The 22,976-nt window shown below is 40.2% G+C and overlaps 1 protein-coding gene across 2 annotated transcripts; it reads left to right on the top strand.

Annotated features, from left to right (window-relative positions):
- Positions 1-13,746: 13,746 nt before the first annotated feature.
- LOC125554853 (protein neprosin-like) lies at positions 13,747-15,926 on the top strand. Of its 2 annotated transcripts, none has more exons than XM_087519786.1 (5): positions 13,747-13,889; positions 14,167-14,328; positions 14,483-14,656; positions 15,202-15,351; positions 15,438-15,926. In XM_087519786.1, exons 1-5 carry the CDS (start codon positions 13,791-13,793, stop codon positions 15,792-15,794), a joined length of 942 nt encoding a protein of 313 aa, XP_087375912.1. In that variant the 5' UTR covers positions 13,747-13,790; the 3' UTR covers positions 15,795-15,926. The 2 variants fall into 2 exon arrangements, with proteins under 2 accessions (XP_087375912.1, XP_087375913.1); XM_087519787.1 differs by having other exon boundaries at positions 13,748-13,889; positions 14,501-14,656.
- The last annotated feature ends 7,050 nt before the right edge of the window (positions 15,927-22,976 follow it).

Genomic DNA, 22,976 nt, shown 5'->3' with positions numbered 1-22,976 from the left:
TACCTTTGCACAGGAAATAGTGCAAACCGACGCCGAAGTCATCGGGGTATGTTGATGAAGAAATAGCAAAGTCCCTAGTCCAGCCGAGGTGTCGAAGCCTCCATGTCAGCCGATTAGTCGAAGCATGTCGGCTGGTGACGCCGAAGTCACCAGAGTAGGTTTGATGAAGATATGGTGAAGCCCCCGGTCCAGCCGAGGTGACGGAGCAGGCCGGTAAGGAGAAGTTGCAGCTGCCGTGTCAGCCGAGGTGTTGAAACAGTTCAGCGTGATGGACATCGGCTTGAAGAAGCAACAATGCGGCCATGCTAACGTAGGTCGTAACTTGTGACGCGGTCAATGCTGGCTTGATGAAGTGACCATGCAGCGATGCCGGTGTGCCCGCTTCGTGTGATCTGTGGGGTGGTGATGTTGGTGAAGATTTATCCTTTGCGATTCTAAACACTAGTTCGGCTCGCCGAGATGATGATCCGAAGAAGTTGAGCTCGGCTCAACAAAGCGATGATGTGTCTAGGGCAGATCAACAGCCGTGAAGCAATATTGCCGGACTGATTTGACACCAGCGTGAAGGTGAAGTTTACCTCCCAAAAGGAGAAAAATTTGTGAGCATGTGTTCGGAAACAAAATAAAATACCCTAGAAAGAGATTCTTCCAAAAAAGGTTGTCCAATATCTCGGTCATGAAAAGAGATGAACCCAGGTCAGATTCGTATTCGCGCAGAAAACACATCCGAAAAATGATGCAGTAATCGGAAGGTTCCCGAAGTTTGAACGGTTGGATCGAGCTGAAATTTTGAGAGATGGTAGATATAGGAATTCCGCAGCTTATCAAAGGTTGGATCTTCCAAAGGATATCCAAGCTAGATGCTGGACACCACGCTCCAAACTCTCCAGATTCGTCAGGGCTCCGGTATATCGGAGATCGGCAGAGATTGCTCCATTGGAACGCGACGAAATTTTATAGTGTTGTTGTAGACTCAATTCCGCATAATTCCACCAAAGGAATTGTCAAAGCGATGCTCGAGGTGGTGGTGGTGGTGGATACAAGTTTGCTGTTCAAAAAAATAGCACGGTCGGCTGAGGGCAATGTTGACGTTGAGCCCCCGAGCTCCATGGATGATTCCTCCATGATCATGAAAGAGATCGGAGTTGATGTTGATGAAGGCCCTCGTCGGAACATGACGATTGGAGGCAGGGCACAGTTGTCGGTGTTAAAACCGGCCGATCTCGGGGTAGGGGGTCCCGAGCTGTGGATTCTCGGATCAATGGTAACAAGAACAAAGGAGACGATGTTTTACCCAGGTTCGGGCCCTCTTGATGGAGGTAAAACCCTACGTCCTGCTCTTGTTTATATTAATGGAGTATCAAGTACAGAGTTGATCTATCGTGAGATCATATGTTGTGGTCTAAAACCTGAGGGTATGATGAATAATGTCATAATGATCTATCGACTAGCCTGGCCTCGGCTTATATAATGAACCGGAGGCCTAGGATAACAAGAGTCCTAGTCGAATACATTGGTGGAGAGGAGTCCTTGTCTTGATCACCAAGCCTTGTGGAATCTTCCTCGTGTGCGGCATGGGATGCCCAAAGTGGCCCATGAGTGAACCGCCATGGGGGTCCTCGGCCCGATCCAGCTATCGGGAGACGACGTGGTGAGTACCCCCTAGTCGAGGACACCGTCAAGGAGGAAAAGGAAAGTATGAAGTAGGGGAGGGCATCCCTAGAACAAAAGTTGACAATTGTTTTAGCCATGTGCGGTGCCCCCCTCCACAAAAACACACCTCAGTCATATTGTCGTAGTGCTTAGGCGAAGCCCTGCGTCGGTAACTTCATCATCACCGTCAACACGCCGTCATGCTAATGAAACTCTCCCTCGGCCTCAGCTGGATCTAGAGTTCGAGGGACGTCACCGAGCTGAACATGTGCAGATCGTGGAGGTGCCGTGCATTCGGTACTTGATCGGTTGGATCACGAAGACGTTCGACTACATCAACCGTGTTACTCAACGCTTTCACTTCCAGTCTACGAGGGTACGTAGACACACTCTCCCCTCTCGTTGCTATGCATCCCTAGATAGATCTTGTGTGATCGTCGGATTTTTTTTGAAATACTGCGTTCCCCAATAGTGGCATCTGATCCAGGTCTATGCGTAGATGTTATATGCACGAGTAGAACACAAAGAGTTGTGGGCGATAATAGTCATACTGCTTACCAGCAACGTGTTACTTTGATTCGGCGGTATTGTTGGATGAAGCGGCCCGGACCGACATTACATGACCACGTTCATGAGACTGGTTCTACCAACGTGCTTTGCACACAGGTGGCTAATGGGTGTCTGATTCTCCAACTTTAGTTGAATTGAGTTTGACTACGTCCGGTCCTTGTTGAAGGTTAAAACAGCACACTTGACAAAAAATTGTTGTGGTTTCGATGCGTAGGTAAGAATGGTTCTTGCTAGAAGCCCGTAGCAGCCACGTAAAACTTGCAACAACAAAGTAGAGGACGTCTAACTTGTTTTTGCAGGGCATGTTGTGATGTGATATGGTCAAGACGTGATGAGATATAAATTGTTGTATGAGATGATCATGTTTTGTTAAAGTTATCGACAACTCATGAGCCTTATGGTTGTCTCTTTATTGCATAAGATGCAAGTGCCATATAATTGCTTTACTTTATCACTATGCGATAGCAATAGTTGGCGAGACGACCATGTGATGACATGTTGATAAAGATCAAGATGATGGAGATCATGGTGTCATGCCGGTGACGGTGGAGATCATGACGGTACTTTGGAGATGGAGATCAAAGGCACAAGATGATGATGGCAGGTTGCATGTGATGTTTATATTTTATGCATCTTATTTTGCTTAGTACGGCGGTAGAATTATAAGATGATCTCTCACTAAATTTCAAGGTATAAGTGTTCTCCCTGAGTATGCACCATTGCTACAGTTCGTCGTGCCGAGACACCACGTGATAATAGGGTGTGATAAGCTCAACGTTCACATACAACGGGTGCAATCCAGTTTTGCACACGCAGAATACTCGGGTTAAACTTGACGAGCCTAGCATATGCAGATATGGCCTCGGAACACTGAGACCGAAAGGTCGAGCGTGAATCATATAGTAGATATGATCAACATAGTGATGTTCACCATTGAAAGCTACTCCATCTCACGTGATGATTGGACATGGTTTAGTTGATTTGGATCACGTGATCACTTAGATGACTAGAGGGATGTCTATCTAAGTGGGAGTTCTTAAGTAATAAGATCAATTGAACTTTAATTTAAAATGAACTTAGTCCTGATAGTATTTGCATATCTATGTTGTAGATCAATAGCTTGTGATGTAGCTCCCCCTTTATTTTGATATGTTCCTAGAGAAAAATGAGTTGAAAGATGATAGTAGCAATCATGTGGACTGGGTCCGTGATCCAAGGATTATCCCTGTATAGAAGAATTATGTCCTTGATGTACCTCTAAGTGACGTACCTATTGCAGGAGCAGATGCAGACATTATGAACGTTTGGGAAGCTCGGTATGATGACTACTTGACAGTTTAGTGCGCCATGCTTTACGGCTTAGAACCGGGACTTCAAAAACGTTTTGAACACCACAGAGCATATAAGATGTTCAAAGAGCTGAAATTAGTATTTCAGACTCGTGCCCGAGTTGAGAGGTATGAGACCTCTGACAAGTACTTTGCCTACAAGATGGAGGAGAATAGCTCAACGAGTGAGCATGTGCTCAAAATGTCTAAGTACTACAATCACTTGAATCAAGTGAGAGTTAATCTTCCTGATAAGATAGTGGTTGATAGAGTTCTCTAGTCACTATCACCAAGTTACTAGAACTTCGTGATGAATTATAATATGCAAGGGATGACAAAAATGATTCCCGTGCTCTTTGCGATGATAAAATCAGCAAAGCTAGAAATCAAGAAAGAGCATCAAGTGTTGATGGTTAACAAGACCACTAGTTTCAAGAAAAGGGGCAAAGGAAAAGAAAGGGAACTTCAAGAAAGAATGGAGAGAAAGTTTCCACTCCCGTGACGAAACCCAAAGCTAGACCTAAGCCTAAAACTGAGTGCTTCTACTACAAAGGGAATGGTCACTGGAAGCGGAACTACCCCAAATACTTGGTGGATAAGAAGGATGGCAAAGTGAACAAAGCTATATTTGATATACATGTTATTGATGTGTATTTTACTAGTGTTTATAGCAATCCCTCGGTATTTGATACTGGTTCAGTTGCTAAGAGTAGTAACTCAAAACAAGAGTTGCAAAACAAACAGAGACTAGTTAAGGGCAAGGTGACGATGTGTGTTGGAAATGATTCCAAGGATGATAAGATCACCATCGCACACTCCCTTTACCTTCAGGATTAGTGTTGAACCAAAAATAAATATTATTTGGTGTTTGCGTTGAGCATGAATATGATTGGATCATGTTTATTGCAATACGGTTATTCATTTAAGTCAAAGAATAATTGTTTTTCTATTTACATGAATAAAACCTTCTATGGTCATACACTCAAAATAAATGGTTTATTTAATCTCGATCGTAGTGAGACACATATTCATAATATTGATGCCAAAAGATGCAAAGCTGATAATGATAGTGCAACATATTTGTGGCACTGCCGTTTAGGTCATATTGGTGTGAAGCGCATGAAGAAACTCCATGTTGATGGGTTTTTGGAATCACTTGATGCTTGCGAACCATGCCTTATGGGCAAGATGACTAAACCTCCATTCTCCGGAACAATATAGCGAGCCACTAACTTATCAGAAATAATACATACTGATGTATGCGGTCCGATGAGTCTTAAGGCTCGCAGCGGGTATCATTATTTTCTCACCTTCACTAATGATTTGAGCAGATATGGGTATATCTACTTGATGAAACATAAGTCTGAAACATTTGAAAAGTTCAAAGAATTCAGAGTGAAGTAGAGAATCATCGTAACAAGAAAATAAAGTTTCTATGACCTGATCGCAGAGGCGAATATTTGAGTTATGAGTTTGGCCTTCAATTAAAACAATGTGAAATAGTTTCACAAACTCATGCCACCTGGAACACCACAACATAATGGTGTGTCCAAACATCATAACCGTACTTTATTAGATATGGTGCGATCGATGATGTCTCTTACCGAATTACTACTATCGTTTTGGGGTTATGCATTAGAGACAGCTGCATTCATGTTAAATAGGGCACCATCTAAATCTATTGAGACGACAAAATATGAATGGTGGTTTGGCAACAAATCTAAGCCGTCGTTTCTTAAAGTTTGGGGTTGCGATGCTTATGTGAAAAAGTTTCAACCTGATAAGCTCGAACGCAAATCGGAGAAATGCGTCTTCATAGGATACCCAAAGGAAACTGTTGGGTACACCTTCTATCATAGATCCGAAGGAAAGTTATCTGTTGCTAAGAATGGATCCTTTCTAGAGAAGGAGTTTCTCTCAGAAGAAGTGAGTGGGAGGAAAGTAGAACTTGATGAGGTAGTTGTACCTTCTCCCGAATTGGAAAATGGTTCATCACAAAAATCAGTTCCAATTATGCCTACACCAATTAGTGAGGAAGTTAATGATGATGATCATGAAACTTCAGATCAAGTTACTACCGAACCTCATAGGTCAACCAGAGTACGTTACGCACCAGAGTGGTATGGTAATCCTGTTCTAGAAGCCATGTTACTAGACCATGACAAACTTACAAACTATGAGGAAGCGATGATGAGCCCAGATTCCACGAAATGGCTTGAGGCCATGAAATCTGAGATGGGATCCATGTATGAGAACAAAGTATGGACTTTGATTGACTTGCCTGATGATCGGCGAGCCATTGAGAATAAGTGGATCTTCAAGACGAAGACGGACGCTGATAGTAGTGTTACTATCTACAAAGATTGACTTGTCGAAAAGGATTTTTACAAGTTCAAGATGTTGACTATGATGAGATTTTCTCACTCGTATCGATGCTTAAAGTCTGTCCGAATCATGTTAGCAATTGCCACATTTTATGAAATTTGGCAAATGGATGTCAAAACTGCATTCCTTAATGGATATCTTAAAGAAGAATTGTATATAATGCAACCAAAAGGTTTTGTCAATCCTAAAGGTGCTAACAAAATGTGCAAGCTCCAATGATCCATCTATGGACTTGTGCAAGCATCTCGGAGTTGGAATTTATGCTTTGATAAGTTGATCAAAGCATATAGTTTTATACGGACTTGCGGTGAAGCCTATATTTACAAGGAAGTGAGTGGGAGCACTACAGCCTTTCTGATAAGTATATGTGAATGACATATTGTTGATCAGAAATAATGTAGAATTTTCTGGAAAGCATAAAGGAGTTTTTGAAAGGAATTTTCCAAAGAAAGGCCTTGGTGAAGCTGCTTACATATTGAGCATCAAGATCTATAGAGATAGATCAAGACGCTTGATAGATTTTTTCAATGAGTACATACCTTGACAAGTTTTTGAAGTAGTTCAAAATGGAACAGTCAAAGAAGGAGTTCTTGCCTGTGTTGCAAGGTATGCAGTTGTGTAAAGACTCGAAACCCGACCACGGCAGAAAATAGAAAGAGAATGAAAAGTCATTCCCTATGCCTCAGTCATAGGTTCTATAAAGTAAGCCATGTTGTGTACCAGACCTATTATGTACCTCGCCATGAGTTTGGCAAGAGGGTACAATAGTGATCCAGGAGTGGATCACTAGACATCGGTCAAAATTATCCTTAGTGGAATAAGGAAATGTTTCTTGGTTATGGAGGTGACAAAGAGTTACATCGATGCAAGCTTTGAAACCAATCTGGATGACTCTACGTCTCAATCTAGATACATATTGAAAGTGGGAGCAATTAGCTAGAGTAGCTCCATGCAGAGCATTGTAGACATAGAAATTGGCAAAATACATACGGATCTGAATGTGGCAGACCCGTTGACTAAACTTCTCTCACAAGCAAAACATGATCACACCTTAGTACTCTTTGGGTGTTAATCACATGGAGATGTGAACTAGATTATTGACTCTAGTAAACCCTTTGGGTATTGGTCACATAGCGATGTGGACTATAGAGTGTTAAATCACATGACGATGTGAACTATTGGTGTTAAATCACATGGCGATGTGAACTAGATTATTGACTCTAGTGCAAGTAGGAGACTGGAGGATATATGCCCTAGAGGCAATAATAAAGTTGTTATTTATATTTCCTTATATCATGATAAATGTTTAGTATTCATGCTAGAATCGTATTAACCGGAAACTTAGTACATGTGTGAATACATAGACAAACAGAGTGTCCCTAGTATGCCTCTACTTGACTAGCTCGTTAACCAAAGATGGTTAAGTTTCCTAACCATAGACATGTGTTCTCATTTGATGAATAGGATCACATCATTAGAGAATGATGTGATGTACATGACCCATCCGTTAGCTTAGCATAAATGATCATTTAGTTTTATTGCTATTGCTTTCATCATGACTTATACATGTTCCTCTGACTATGAGATTATGCAACTCCCGAATACCGTAGGAACACCTTGTGTGCTATCAAACGTCACAACATAACTGGGTGATTATAAAGATTCTCTACAGGTGTCTCCAATTGTGTTTGTTGAGTTGGCATAGATCGAGATTAGGATTTGTCACTCTATGTATCGAAGAGGTATCTCTCGGCCCTCTCGGTAATGCTCATCACTATAAGCCTGGCAAGCAATGTGACTAATGAGTTAGTTGCGGGATGATGCATTACAGAATGAGTAAAGATACTTGCGAGTAACGAGATTGAACTAGGTATGATGATACTGACGATCGAATCTCGGGCAAGTAACATACCGATAACAAACGGAACAACGTATGTTGTTATGCGGTTTGACCGATAAAGATCTTTGTAGAATATGTAGGAGACGATATGAGCATCCAAGTTATGCTATTTGTTATTGACTGGAGATGAGTCTCGGTCATGTCTACATAGTTCTCGAACCCATAGGGTCCACACGCTTAATGATCGATGACGATTTGTATTATGAGTTATGTGATTTGATGTACTGAAGTTTGTTTGGAGTCCCAGATGAGATCACGGACATGACGAGGAGTCTCCAAATGGTCGAGGGGTAAAGATTCATATATTTTAAGGATATATTCGGACTACGAAAGTGTTCCGGATGATACCGGGTCACCAGAAGGGGTTCCGGGCAAACCCCGACAAAGATATGGGCTTAATGGGCCAAGTAAGGGAACACACCAGCCCACAAGGGGCTGGTGTGCCCCCTATAGGGTAGCCACGTGGGGAGAAAGGAAATGGAGAGGAGGAAAAGGAAAGTATGAAGTACGAATGCTACTTCCTTCCCCTCCCCCCTCCTTCCTTTCCCCCTTGTCTAAATATGGTAAGGGGGGCCGAATTGGACTAGGGGCCCAAGTAGGATTCCTCCTACTTGGGCACTCCCTAGGCTGCCTCCCTCCCCCTTCCTCCTTTATATACGTGGGTAGGGCACCCCTAGAACAAAATTTGACAATTGTTTTAGTCGTGTGCGGTGCCCCCCTCCACAAAAACACACCTCAGTCATATTGTCGTAGTGCTTAGGCGAAGCCCTGTGTCGGTAACTTCATCACCACCGTCAACATGATGCCGTGCTGATGAAACTCTCCCTCGGCCTCAGCTGGATCTAGAGTTCGAGGGACGTCACCGAGTTTAACGTGTGCAGATCACGGAGGTATCGTCCGTTCGGTACTTGATCGGTTGGATCGCGAAGACGTTCAACTACATCAACCACGGTACTCAACGCTTCCGCTTTTGGTCTATGAGGGTAGGTAGGCACACTATCCCCTCTCATTGCTATGCATCCCTAGATAGATATTGCGTGATCGTAGGATTTTTTTGAAATATTGCGTTCCCCAAAATATATATGACCGTTGTCGCTCTCTAGTTGGTCGCTCCTCAATCTTTTCGCAAGCCTTCACCTGTACTAATCGGGAATACTGCTTGTCCATCCACTACCTTAAACCCAAAGTTGTTCCATATGAGTCCACCATACCTACCTATATGTGGTATTTACTTGTCGTTCCGAGTAATTTTGCATGTGCCAAACTCTAAACCTTCAAATAATAATCTGTTTTGTATGCCTAAATCGCTCATGTAGCGACCGGGGGCTATCACTCTCTTCCATGCTAGGTGGGTTATTCTCACGATGAATGTTTATTCACGTGTCAATCATGAGAAAGTGGCTGGTAATCAGGATGCCCAGTTCCATGATCAAAGTCAAATCAAAATATAATAATGAAACAAAACTCCCCCAGGACTGTTGTTGGTATGTACGGTACCTGTGGATTCGGCTAGCCGTGGAGTGTGATTGTTGGTGGAGGGGGAGTAAAACTTTACCAGACTATTTGGGAACCACCTATAATGTGTCTAGCATGGAAGATAGTGAGACCCTTTGGTTGTTATGTTGACAATGAAAGCATGCCTCTCGAAATTATATTCATCTATGTTTTAAAAGATTAGAGCTCTGGCACCTGTGCAAATCCCTGCTTCCCTCTATGAAGGGGGCATCTATTTACTTTTATTGTTGAGTCATCATCCTCTTATTAAAATCCCCAACTGGAGAGCACTATTGTCATTCATATGCTTTGTTTTGAATTGATGTTGAGTATGAGTGTGACTAGATCTCTTTTGTCATGAATAATAATGTCTAGTCAGTCCTTGGTCTTTTAGGGTGCTCTGCATTTATGTTTTGCGGTCTCAGAAAGGGCTAGCGAGATACCATTATGTCATATTATATCATGATTGTTTTGAAAAAAGTGTTGTCATCCGAGAAATCTCATTATTGCTCACTAGTTGATTATGCCATTGATATGAGTAAATGTGATACCTAAATGTTATTGTCAATATGGTTAGTTCATAATCTTTGTTGAAAATCTGAATATTGGCTAGACATATTTACAACAACAAGATCAAACAAAGTTTGTAAAAGTTTTTTTGTCAGTTTCAGTTTGTCAACTGAATTGCTTGAGGACAAGCAATGGGTTAAGCTTGGGGGAGTTGATACGTCTCCATCATATCTACTTTTCCAAACTTTTTTGCCCTTTTTTGGACTCTAATTTGCATAAATTGAATGGAACTAACCCGGACTGACATTGTTTCAGCAGAATTTCCATGGTGTTATTTTTGTGCAAAAATAAAAATTCTCGGTTGACCTAAAAATTTACGGAGAATATTTATGGAATATATAAAAAATACTAGCAGAAAAAGATGCCAGAGCGGGCTTGTGGCCCCCCTGGACCATCTACAACCCTAACTCCAACTCCATATATACCTATTCACCGAGAAAAAAAATTCAGAGAGAAGGATTCATCGCGTTTTACGATACGGAGCCGCCGTCACCTCATGTTCTTCATCAGGAGGGCTGATCTCGAGTCCCTTCAGGGCTCCAGAGGGTGGAATCCGTTGCCATCGTCATCATCAACCTTCCTCCATCACCAATTTCATGATGCTCACTGCCGGGAGTGAGTAATTCCATCGTAGGCTTGCCGGACGGTGATGGGTTGGATGTGATTTATCATGTAATTGAGTTAATTTTGTTAGGGTTTGATCCCTAGAACCCACTATGCTCTGAGATTGATGTTGCTATGACTTTTCTATGTTTTCATGAATATATGTGTGTTCTTGATCCTATCTTGCAACTTGCAGACGCCTATTACGAGTTATGATTCGCATACCCCAAGGTGACAATAATTGGGATTCTTTCCTGTGATTACTGTAGTTCAAGGATTTCATGTATTCACTAAGTGCTAATGCTTTGTTTCGGTTCTCTATTAAAAAGAGGCATTAATATCCCTTAGTGTCCATTAGGACCCTGCTACCATGGGAGGGTCGGATAAAAGATGTCATGCAAGTTCTTTTCCATAAGCATATATGACTATGTATGGAATACATGGCTACATGACATTGATGAATGGGGGCTAGTTCTGTGTCACCCTAGGTTATAACTGCTACATGATGAATATTATCCAACAAAATTATCATTGCCGATCCAATGCCTATGAGCTTTTCACATATTGGTCTTTGTTAAGTTACTTTCGTTGCTACTCTGTTACAATCACTAAAAACTGCTACTGTTACTATTGCCACTGTTAGCGTTACTGCCATACTACTTTGCTACTAAAAACTTTCCTACATATATTAAGTCTTTTAGTGTGGTTGAATTGACAACTCAACTGCTAATACTCGTGAATATTCTTTGGCTCCCCTTGTGTCAAATCAATATATTTGGGTTGAGTACTCTACCCTCGAGGACTGTTGCGATCCCCTATACTTGTGGGTTATCAAGTAGTAATGTCCCAATGGATGAATGGGCCACAAATGGGCCGAATTTAACAATGGCATGTATTTGCCCCTGTAACAGAACAGGCCGGTAACAGACCGGAAGTAATCGAGGACCGAAAATGAGCCCTAGATATTATGGGCCCTTAAAAGGCCAAAAGAAAACACGGGTTGGAAACGGCCCAACTAAATCATGGGCCGCTGATGGGTCCAAAGCCATTTATTGTTCTTTATGGGCCAAAATCACCACGGTCACTAAAAGGCCAGGAGATACAAAAAGCCTCGTATGGGACGAAAGACGTCACTGGCCACACATGGGCCGAAAGTGTTAACAGGCTGGAATCGTATTGGACGGCCCACATGACCCTAGTGGGCTGAATTCAGAAAGGCCATAACGGGTCGGGCGTACCCGGACCGTAAATGAGCTATATGCAAACATGTCGTTAACATGCTTTCAATGGGCCGACCCACTAACTTTTGACCAAGTCAAGTGGGTCGGCCTTTTGAACCTAAATGGGACAATGTTAGCCTCCGACATTTCATAGGTGTGTCTCATCCATTGGATGGATGGCATCTATCGCTATGAAGAGCTCACACATGGTTCCGTTGGCGAATGAGAAATTGACACATGGAAAATCATCATTGGTCAGTGCTATTAAAGGGTATCGGATCCAAAACCGGCACTCGATAGCTAAATAGCTAATCGTTACGGTGGCTACCACATGTCAGTTACACTTGATGAAATCACTTCTATGACTTGCCATTTATCATCACGGAAGTGAATGCTTTCGTGACAATAAATTGACTATTTTCATGGAACACTCCCGCAATAGCACATGTATGACTATCTTCATTTTGTCATAAAATCGTCATGGATGTACATGCGTGACAGAAAACGTGACCTACTGTGACAAACACGTATTATCACAGAAGTGTTCTTTTTGCAGTGTTAGTCTCGGTTGGGCCTATGTTTATATTTGTCCACATTACATCACTACTTCAAATACATAATAAACCATAATCATGTAGGGCATCTCATATGGATATTGCATTGAACATAAAAAAATGGGACAAATATTTATGTGCCCCTAGTTGTGTCCCACTTGGCTGTTTTGCCCCTAGTTTTCCAAAATCATCGGTCTTGCCCAAGACACTTCTCTTATGCATTTTCCCTTTGACCGCCCTTTGAACATTTTCCCACTTTGAAAACTTCATAATAAATTCATATTAACTCAGGAAAATGCAAATAAGATATCTAAATGATTAGAAAAACATCACCTATATGTTTTTGCATTTGCATTCATGACAAAAGTGTTGTTCATACATTTTTAGGTTCAATAATATTAATACAATCGTGTGGTTTAAACAACACCTTTGTCGTGAATGCAAATGACATGCACATATAGGTGTTGTTTTTTCTAAACATTTGGATATCTTATTTGTATTTTCTCAAGTTAATATGAATTTTTTAATGAAGTTTTGAAAGTGATGATCAAACGGTAAAAGGGAAAATGCATAAGAGGAGTGAAGAGGCTTGGGCAGGACCGAGGATTTTTGGAAACTAGGGGCAAAACAACTGAGTGGGACACAACCAGGGGCATAAAATTGATTATCCCTAAAATATTTAAGATGGAGAGATTACAACTTTGACTACTGCCATGAACCTGTAGCCCAGGGGTCGAACTGCTCATGTCTCATCTTGGAGCACGAGCATCGAGGTTTGTGATGACGGAGATGAACTCCCCCTATGATTAGTATCAGATCTGGGGTGAAATGAAGATTGCCTCATCAACATGATGTGGCGGCGGCGGAAAATTTCTTAATAATTAGGGTGTGCAAATGGGGGTATATATGGACCATCGGGCACTGGTGGCCATCCAAGGGGTCTCATAGGCTGTAAGCACCCATAGCCCTAGGACGCATAGGGCATGTGGGGCCCATCTCGTGTAGGGCCAAGCTCCTATGGCCTTCTGATGTGTTAAAACCTCCAACACCATTTTTGTTTTGTTCTTCCTCAGACTTTTTCTAGGGATTTTTCTAAAAAATAATGAAACAAAAAAAAAGATGAACTAGCATTGGGAACTGGATTAATATGTTATGAAAAAAATTCAATAAAAAGTATGCACAAAGTGTGTACTTGATAGCAATATATTAGATGTCTTTTTTCTCAGTACATAGTTGTTTAATTTTGGATATGGAAACAAATGTACTTCAATAAATAAACAAATCAAAGTTGCATATCTGGATTGCCATTCCATAAATTTCTTCCAAGTAGCACTATCATAGTATCATATTTAATGAGAAGAGATTTGGTCATTTATTTCTTGATTGTGTGGGGGTTGTATATCATTTATTGCTCTATTGCAGGTTGTAGTCGCATGGAAATTCAGAGTAGCCCCTCTATATAATAGAACTCCCATGGGAATATTGCTCTATATGTGTTCTCCCCCATCTCAAGATGTCTCATCTTCATCTAGTTTTGGAAATCTTTGCGTTATGCACCATATTTTTTGTGCATCAAGGCCTGGCAGATCAACTTACTCTGAATACCCGTGAGGTAAACATAGTATTCTATTTGAGAAAGATTTCCACCAAAATATATACAAGAAAGTCCATGCATCATGTACAATGAATCTCCCAGTTGTTTATGTGTTTGGATGTGGGAATAGAAGATTCAACATACATGTGGAGTCAATCAACAGAAGAATTCCTGCTTTCCTATAACCATCCATTACTATTTGTGTATCATTTTTAGATGAGTTGATTTTCACACCGGCAAATAAGAAGCTACAAATCCATATATGCATACTTACATGATCCGTTTTGTCTTGAAGGAAAATATGAATGCATCATCGATGCTCATTAGTATGAAGGAAAACCCAACAAGTTCACAATATATGGATTGCAATTTTAGTTCAACAGATATTATATATATGCCTCAGATGTCATATGCACAAGCTTTACCATCAAAAAATGATGATGACACAAAATATTATGTGAGTTATATACTTTTCTCCTCTTTACTAAAAATATCTTTTAGATAATATTGAATTATTTGTGATTCTTACCAAACTATTGATTTATAGTTTGTTTATCTAGATTTTTGAAGTGTATGAATAACCTCCATCTTTAAATTTACTCATTTTGAAGTTTGCCATACATTTGAAGGATGATAATGACAAGGGATACTATGGAATATCGGCTAACATGGATGTGTATGGACACAATCTTAATGTCAGACAACTGTCAGCGGGTGCAATTTGGATTCATAACTGGGAAGGTGATGTTAACAAAAAACTCAATACAATTATTGTTGGTTGGGTGGTAAGTCATCTTTTTTAGTCTTTGAATCTCCATATTATTTTAAACGATGTTGATATGTTTTAGTTTTGTATTTCTTATAATTGACTTATGTTTCTTATACTTATGTAGGTTTGGCCATATCGATTTAATGACTCGCGTACTCACCTTTTTACAGGTTGGACAATATGTTTCTTCCTCTTATTTAAACTTGTGATATATATAGTCCACAAAAAGTGTGTGAAACTTATTATTTTTCTAAGATTTATATTTTGAAGGTAACATGATTTGAGAGAACTCTGAGATATACTAAGTTGATAGAATGATTGGATAAACTACTTCTCTAGGTGTTCTCAAACAAGCAAAATAATTAGGAGTTGGTTTTGCGTAAATGCTTGACAATGATAATGAAATAATAAGGGGAAACTCAAAGATAGAGGTAGCATTGTCTATACATGGAAGAATTATAATTTTAAGTAATATTCCAAAATAAGAGTTATTTTTAAAAATGAGCGACTAGATATTAGACAATATAGGATGGCATCTAAATGATATGTTTGGAAGTGCAGAAAGATAATCATCGAAGTACAGGGTGTGTCAACCTCGATTGTCCTGGCTTTAAACTCGTGAAGGGGTCCCCCATATCTCCTGGTGATATCATAAGTCCTGTCTCCGGTATCAATAGGAAACGCCAAACGATTACTATTAGAGTGTCCAAGGTACGTTTTCTCAATTTTAATTCATTAGGGATGTAGAAGTACTCATTTAATTATTGTCCTATATGTTTGCATGAATAAAATTGTAGCAAAGTTCAAGTGGGGACTGGTGGTTGTACTATGGCATCAACAGTGTCCCAATTCCAGTAGGTTACTTCCCAGCATCACTATTTGACAGCTTATCTACAAAAGCCACTCAAATCTCAATTGGAGGGCATGCTCGAAGTACTAGAAATACTATAGCTCCTCCTATGGGAATTGGAGCCTTTGCCTCTAACCCTGGTCAAGCTGCATCTATCCATGATATCTGGCTCATCCACAAGGATGGTAGAAGCACCCCAATTGGCAATGATGCACGCACTAAAGTTACAGATGGCAAGCTCTACTCTGCTTCACCCATAGGAAGAGCTCAATTCTTTTATGGAGGCCCGGGAGGGAAATATTAGTGAGGTGGATCTGAGGACCTATGTAATGCAATGCATGAATACGAGATTGGAAGAAAATATGCTAGTTCATATAGTTCCTTGGTTGTGCGGCGATCCTTATTGGTTTGATAAAAGTTCGTTGAAATTTGGAAATGCATCACCATATTTAGTATCGGCCGATTTATTACTCATTATAGATGATCCAGACTTGCATATTGTCGGAACCTAGTAAAGATAGCATTTTGGATGTCCATTCCTAATACTCCATAGAATTATTTGGACTTCATATTCACCGATTAACTTTAAAAGTATCTAAGGCTTTGCACCCCATTATGATTGAATAGACACTCGGAAAGGATAAATATGTGTATGCTCGGTCAGGGATTTTGATGTTATAGAAGATACATTCCCTTGTAACTTTGGGATCACCTGGTCATATCGTGTCGAGATTAATGCATCGCTGACCACGAAGGTGACATGGTGGGTTCACCAAGGTTCTGGCTCCTGGATGGAAAAACGCCTTATGTCCTACCTACTGACATTAACTAATCAATGGTAGGATTACAATGGTGTAGATCTTATCTAGAGAGATCTAGCTTATGAGTCAAATGCCTTAGAAGTACAATTTCTTTGACGAAGGTCTGTCCGTCTCTTATATTAGTAGGTGAATGTCGTACTACCTTCGAGGGATATGATATTATCGAGCAATCCTACCGTTACGGGAATGATCTCCCATTATAGCTACATTCCTGACTAAGTGCACCCATCATTACCCCCTCTGAGTACCTACTTGGGCGCAATGAGGCGCAAGACACAGAGGTCCCTAGACACTCTTTTGGGTGACCCAATCTGAATGCACCATTGGACATACCCTTATCTCACTACTTATACTTACTCATCGACAAACATCACGCTAGTACATGAAATGAGTTAGCGAGCCTTAGTACTTCTAAGGGGATGAGTAGGGAGAGTTGCATCCAACTATTCTCATTCTAAGATTTTTCCCTATTTCCAAGAACAAAATGAGCACTTTAACCTCGGCGGATCACTCCATTCAGCATGATTCAATGTGTTCCTAGAAACATCCATTTGTGCATGCCTAACGCTAGCCCTAGGAAATGGTATCCTAAGTTTGATGGAGGGTCCCTCACCCCTTGACCAGCGTCGCGTAAGGTGGGCTTGGTTTCAAATTTAGATTTTTGAGTCATTTGAAAATTCAACTTGATCCAACTCACAAGTTTATAAATTACACACATATGAATCATATTGGATGTTCAAAACCAAAATAGAAATTAATAAACTCTAGAAATTAATTTTAGGGATTTATTAAAGGCCTATATGCATGTTTCGTATACAAAAAGTTGTTTCAAAAGTTATGTTGGGTGGAAACTACTATTCTCGTACCCAAAACAAGTATTTTGATTTACTGGTTTTTGGTAATTATAAAGGTCGTGATCAATGATACGTCTCCAACGTATCTATAATTTTTGATTGCTCCATGCTATATTATCTACTGTTTTGGACATTATTGGGCTTGATTATCCACTTTTATATTATTTTTGGGACTAACCTATTAACCGGAGGCCCAGCCCAGAATTGCTATTTTTTTTGCTTGTTTTAGGGTTTCGAAGAAAAGGAATATCAAACGGAGTCCAAATGGAATGAAACCTTCAGACATGATTTTCTCATCAGATAAGATCTAGGAGACTTGGACCCTCTGTCAAGAAAGCCACGAGGCTGTCACGAGGTTGGAGGGCGCCCCCTAGGGCGTGCCCCTGCCTTGTGGGCCCCTCGAAGCTCCACCGACGTACTTCTTCCTCCTATATATATCCACGTACCCCAAACGATCAAAGACGGAGCCAAAAACCTAATTCCACCGCCGCAAGTTTCTGTATCCAGGAGATCCCATCTTGGGGCCTGTTCCGGAGCTCCGCTGGAGGGGGCATCGATCACGGAGGGCTTCTACATCACCATCCAAGCCTCTCCGATGAAGTGTGAGTAGTTTACTTCAGACCTACGGGTCCATAGCTAGTAGCTAGATGACTTCTCCTCTCTTTTTGGATCTCAATACAATGTTCTCCCCCTCTCTCATGGAGATCTATTCGATGTAATCTTCTTTTTGCGGTGTGTTTGTTGAGAGCGATGAATTGTGGGTTTATGATCAAGTATATCTATGAATAATATTTGAATCTTCTCTTAATTCTTTTATGTATGATTGGTTATCTTTGCAAGTCTCTTCGAATTATCAGTTTGGTTTGGCCTACTAGATTGGTTGTTCTTGCCATGGGAGAAGTGCTTAGCTTTGGGTTCGATCTTGCGGTGTCCATTCCCAGTGACAGAAGGGGCAGAAAGGCACGTATTGTATCATTGCCATCGAGGATAACAAGATGGGTTTTTTATCATATTGCATGAAACTATCCCTCTACATCATGTCATCTTGCTTAAGGCGTTATTCTGTTATTAACTTAATACTCTAGATGCATGCTGGATAGCGGTCGATGAGTGGAGTAATAGTAGTAGATGCAGAATCGTTTCAGTCTACTTGTCTCGGACGTGATGCCTATATACATGATCATACCTAGATATTCTCATAATTATGCTCAATTCTGTCAATTACTCAACACTAATTTGTTCACCCACCGTAGAATAGTTATGCTCTTGAGAGAATCCACTAGTGAAACCTATGGCCCCCGGTTCTTTTTCTCATCATATCAATCTCCATCACTTTATTATTGCTTTGCTTTTACTTTGACTTTACTTTTTACTTTGCATCTCTATACCAAAAATACCAAAAATATTATTTATCATCTCTATCAGATCTCACTTTCGTAAGTGACCGTGAAGGGATTGACAACCCCTAAGCGCGTTGGTTGCGTTGAGCTATTGTTTTTGTAAAGGTGCGAGGGACTCGAGCGTAGCCTCCTACTGGATTGATATCTTAATTCTCAAAAACTGAGGGAAATACTTACGCTACTTTATTGCATCATCCCTTCCTCTTCGTGGAAATCCAACGCAGTGCTCAAGAGGTAGCAAGAAGAATTTCTGGCACCGTTGCCAGGGAGTCTACGCAAAATTAAACATACCAAGTACCCATCACAATCCCTATCTCCCGCATTACATTATTTGCCATTTGCCTCTCATTTTCCACTCCCCCCAATTCACCCTTGCTGTTTTATTCGCCCTCTCTCTCTATCCTACCTCTCTCTCTCTATTTGCCTCTTTTGCCCGTTTGCTTTTTGTTTGCTTGTGTGATTGTCGTCATGGCTAGTCTCATATCTTCTCTGTTGTCTCCCGAGAATGAAGTTCTAAATTTTAAACAAAGGGAGGGAGAAAATCTAAAAGATGCTTGGTATAGAATTTCCAATGCTCAAAATAGATCTACCAGGAAGCAATCTACTTCAGTTCTTCTCCGCAATTTTTATGTAGGTGCTAGTCCTTGGTATAGATATATCCTTGATACCATTACCGGAGGGAATTTCTTGGGTAGTCATACTTTTGATTCTTATAATGCTATGTTAGATTTATTTGGCTCACCACCTCTTTTGGTTAATGGAACTATGTTAACTTTGGAGCATGTTATGCAAAGACTTGAAATTATTGAAAATAAAGTTGCTACCATTGAATTAATTGAAAATCTAGATAAAAAGATCCATAATCAAATTACTCAATATGGATCTAGGGTAGGAATGACTTTGAAAAATATTAAGGAAAAGGAACCCATAGTTAATGAGAAAATAAATCTAGATTCCACTAGAATCGATAAACTTGAGGGTATCATTACAAACTTGGGAACCGATTTTTCTTCCGTAAAGAATACTCCAAGTCCTCCTACTAAAATTGCCAAGCTTATGTATGTTCCTAAAAATAAGGGTGAATCATTTAGTAAAGAAACTGCGGATCTTAAATCTATAAGTATTCATCCTAATCTTTTTGCTATCATTAAGGAACCAATTGCTACAAATGAATTTTTTGATCTTGTGCCTAAGAGTTTGATAATCACTAGAAAGAAAGAAATTCCTAAGGGAGATAGATGCCTAATTGAAGAATTGCCTCCCAAAGATGGCAATACCTAGATCTATTCTTGCTCGTTATGCCTAGTTAGGGGCGTTAAACGATAGCGCTTGTTGGGAGGCAACCCTATTTTATTTTTATTCCTTGCTTTTTGCTCCTGTTTAGTAATAAATAAATTATTTAGCCTATTTTTTGGTTGTGTTTTTTGTGTTTAATTAGTGTTTGTGCCAAGTAGAACCGTTGGGAAGACTTGGGGAAAGTCTTGTTGAACTTGCTGTAAAAAACAGAAACTTTAGCGCTCACGAGAACTGCTGTCATTTTTATTTGAAGAGTGATATTTAGTTAATTCTTTTTGAATATGATTAATAGATAAATTCCTCACGTCCATAAATTTATTTTAGAATTTTTGGGGTTCCATATCTGCGCTAGCTACAGATTACTACAGATTGTTCTGTTTTTGACAGATTCTGTTTTTCGTGTGTTGTTTGCTTGTTTTGATGAATCTATGGCTAGTAAAATAGTTTATAATCCATAGAGAAGTTGTAATGCAGTAGGTATAACACCCATATAAATAAAGAATGAGTTCATTAAAGTACCTTGAAGTGGTCTTTTGTTTTCTTTCGCTAACGGAGCTCACGAGTTTTCTACTTTAAGTTTTGTGTTGTGAAGTTTTCAAGTTTTGGGTAAAGATTTGATGGACTATGGAACAAGGAGTGGCAAGAGCCTAAGCTTGGGGATTCCCATGGCAACCCCAAGATAATCTAAGGACACCTAAAAGCCAAAGCTTGGGGATGCCCCGGAAGGCATCCCCTCTTTTGTCTACTTCTATCGGTAACTTTACTTGGAGCTATATTTTTATTCACCACATGATATGTGTTTTCCTTGGAGCGTCTTTTATGATTTGAGTCTTTGATTATTACTTTACCACAATCATCCTTTCTGTACACACCTTTTGAGAGAGCCATACATAATTTGGAATTTGATAGAATACTCTATATGCTTCACTTATATCTTTTGAGTTATATAATTTTGCTCTTGTGCTTCACTTATATCTTTTAGAGCACGGTGGTGGATTTGTTTTATAGAAACTATTGATCTCTCATGCTTCACTTAGATTATTTTGAGAGTCTTAATAGCATGGTAATTTGCTTAATAATAATATGCTTGGTATTCAAGATTTGTAAAACTTTCTTTTGAGTGCGTTGAATACTAAGAAAATATTGATGCTTGATAATTGTTTTGAGATATGAGGATGGTGATATTAGAGTCATGCTAGTTGAGTAGTTGTGAATTTGAGAAATTCTTGTGTTAAAGTTTGTGATTCCCGTAGCATGCATGTATGGTGAACCGTTATGTGATGAAGTCGGAGCATGATTTATTTATTGATTGTCTTCCTTATGAGTGGCGTTCGGGGACGAGCGATGATCTTTTCGTACCAATCTATCCCCCTAGGAGCATGCGCGTAATACTTTGCTTTGATAACTTCTAGATTTTTGCAATAAGTATATGAGTTCTTTATGACTAATGTTGAGTCCATGGATTATACGCACTTTCCTTCCTTCCACCATTGCTAGCCTCTCTAACACCGCGCACTTTTCGCCGGTATCATACACCCACCAAATACCTTCCTCAAAACAGCCACCATACCTACCTATCATGGCATTTCCATAGCCATTCCGAGATATATGGCATGCAACTTACCACCGTTCTGTTCATTATGACACGCTCCATCATGGTCATATCGCTAGCATGATCATGTAGTTGACATCGTATTTGTGGCAAAGCCACCATTCATAATTCTTTCATACATGTCACTCTTGATTCATTGCATATCCCGGTATACCGCCGGAGGCATTCATATAGAGTCGTATTTTGTTCTAAGTATCGAGTTGTAATTGTTGAGTTGTAAGAAAAATAAAAGTGTGATGATCATCATTTTTAGAGCATTGTCCCAAGTGAGGAAAGGATGATGGAGACTATAATTCCCCCACAAGTCAGGATGAGACTCCGGACGAAAAAAAGAGGCCATAAAAAAAAGAGAAGGCCCAAATTAAAAAAATGAGAGAAAAAGAGAGAAGGGACAATGTTACTATCCTTTTAGCACACTTGTGCTTCAAAGTAGCACCATGATCTTCATGATAGAGAGTCTCTCATTATGTCACTTTCATATACTAGTGGGAATTTTTCATTATATAACTTGGCTTGTATATTCCAATGATGGGCTTCCTCAAAATTCCCTAGGTCTTCGTGAGCAAGCAAGCGAGTCTCTCATTATGTCACTTTCATATACTAGTGGGAAAAGCCTAGCAGTAACGCGGGTTTTCGGCCTCTCAGTAGCGCGGGGACCGGTGCTACTAATAAGGCGCTACAGCTAACGTATAGCAGTAGCGCCTGTTGTCCCACGCTACTGCTATACATGAATAGCTGTAGCGCTCTTTCACTACTAGGGAAAACCCTAGCAGTAGCGCTGGTTTTGTTCTCACTAGTAGCGTGGGTAGGCGTGCTACTAATAAGGCACTACAGCTATTGCTTAGCAGTAGCGCGTGCGGGCACGCGCTACTGCTAGGACAAATAGCTGCAGCATTTGTTCACTCCCACGCTACTGCTAATGTAACTACTGGCAACGTGTTTTCTCTCCATCGCTACTAGTATTATTTTTTTTATTTTTTTATTTTTAGTGTATTTATGCGCCATCGCACAAATATTGGTACAATACCAGTTATGAGGTTTACATCATTATGTCCATAACAGTGTGTCAAATGAAGGTGGATTAGGTTCAAGTGGAGGCAATATGTGGTGCATGTCAAAAGTATACTACTAATCCAAACTTGATCTAGTTTGGACTAGTAGTACTTTCGATGTGCACCACATGTTGCCTCCACTTGAATCTAATCCGCCAACACAAGCTATTTAATCATCATCATAGTCATTACCAGCAACAGTATTTATTTAATCACCACTAACACTAGCTAATAATAATCATCATAGTCATTACCACCAACACTAGCTATTTTATCATCATAGTAATAGTGTAGCACATCATCATCCTCAAACTCATTTCTAGCTAGCTAATCACTCCTGCTGCTCTCTCTTTGGTAAAATAACATCAAACATGTAGCTCTCCTCCTTGATCAAGTTGGAGCATGCAGATCAACCTATCTCCTAATCGTGGGTAGCGCATCTATTTGCTGC

Source organism: Triticum urartu, chromosome 4A (genome assembly GCF_056163025.1).
Source record: "Triticum urartu cultivar PI428250 chromosome 4A, HENAU_Tu73, whole genome shotgun sequence".
Taxonomy (NCBI): domain Eukaryota; kingdom Viridiplantae; phylum Streptophyta; class Magnoliopsida; order Poales; family Poaceae; genus Triticum; species Triticum urartu.
Note: the sequence above shows the minus strand (reverse complement) of the source record. Positions and strands in the feature narration are given on the sequence as shown.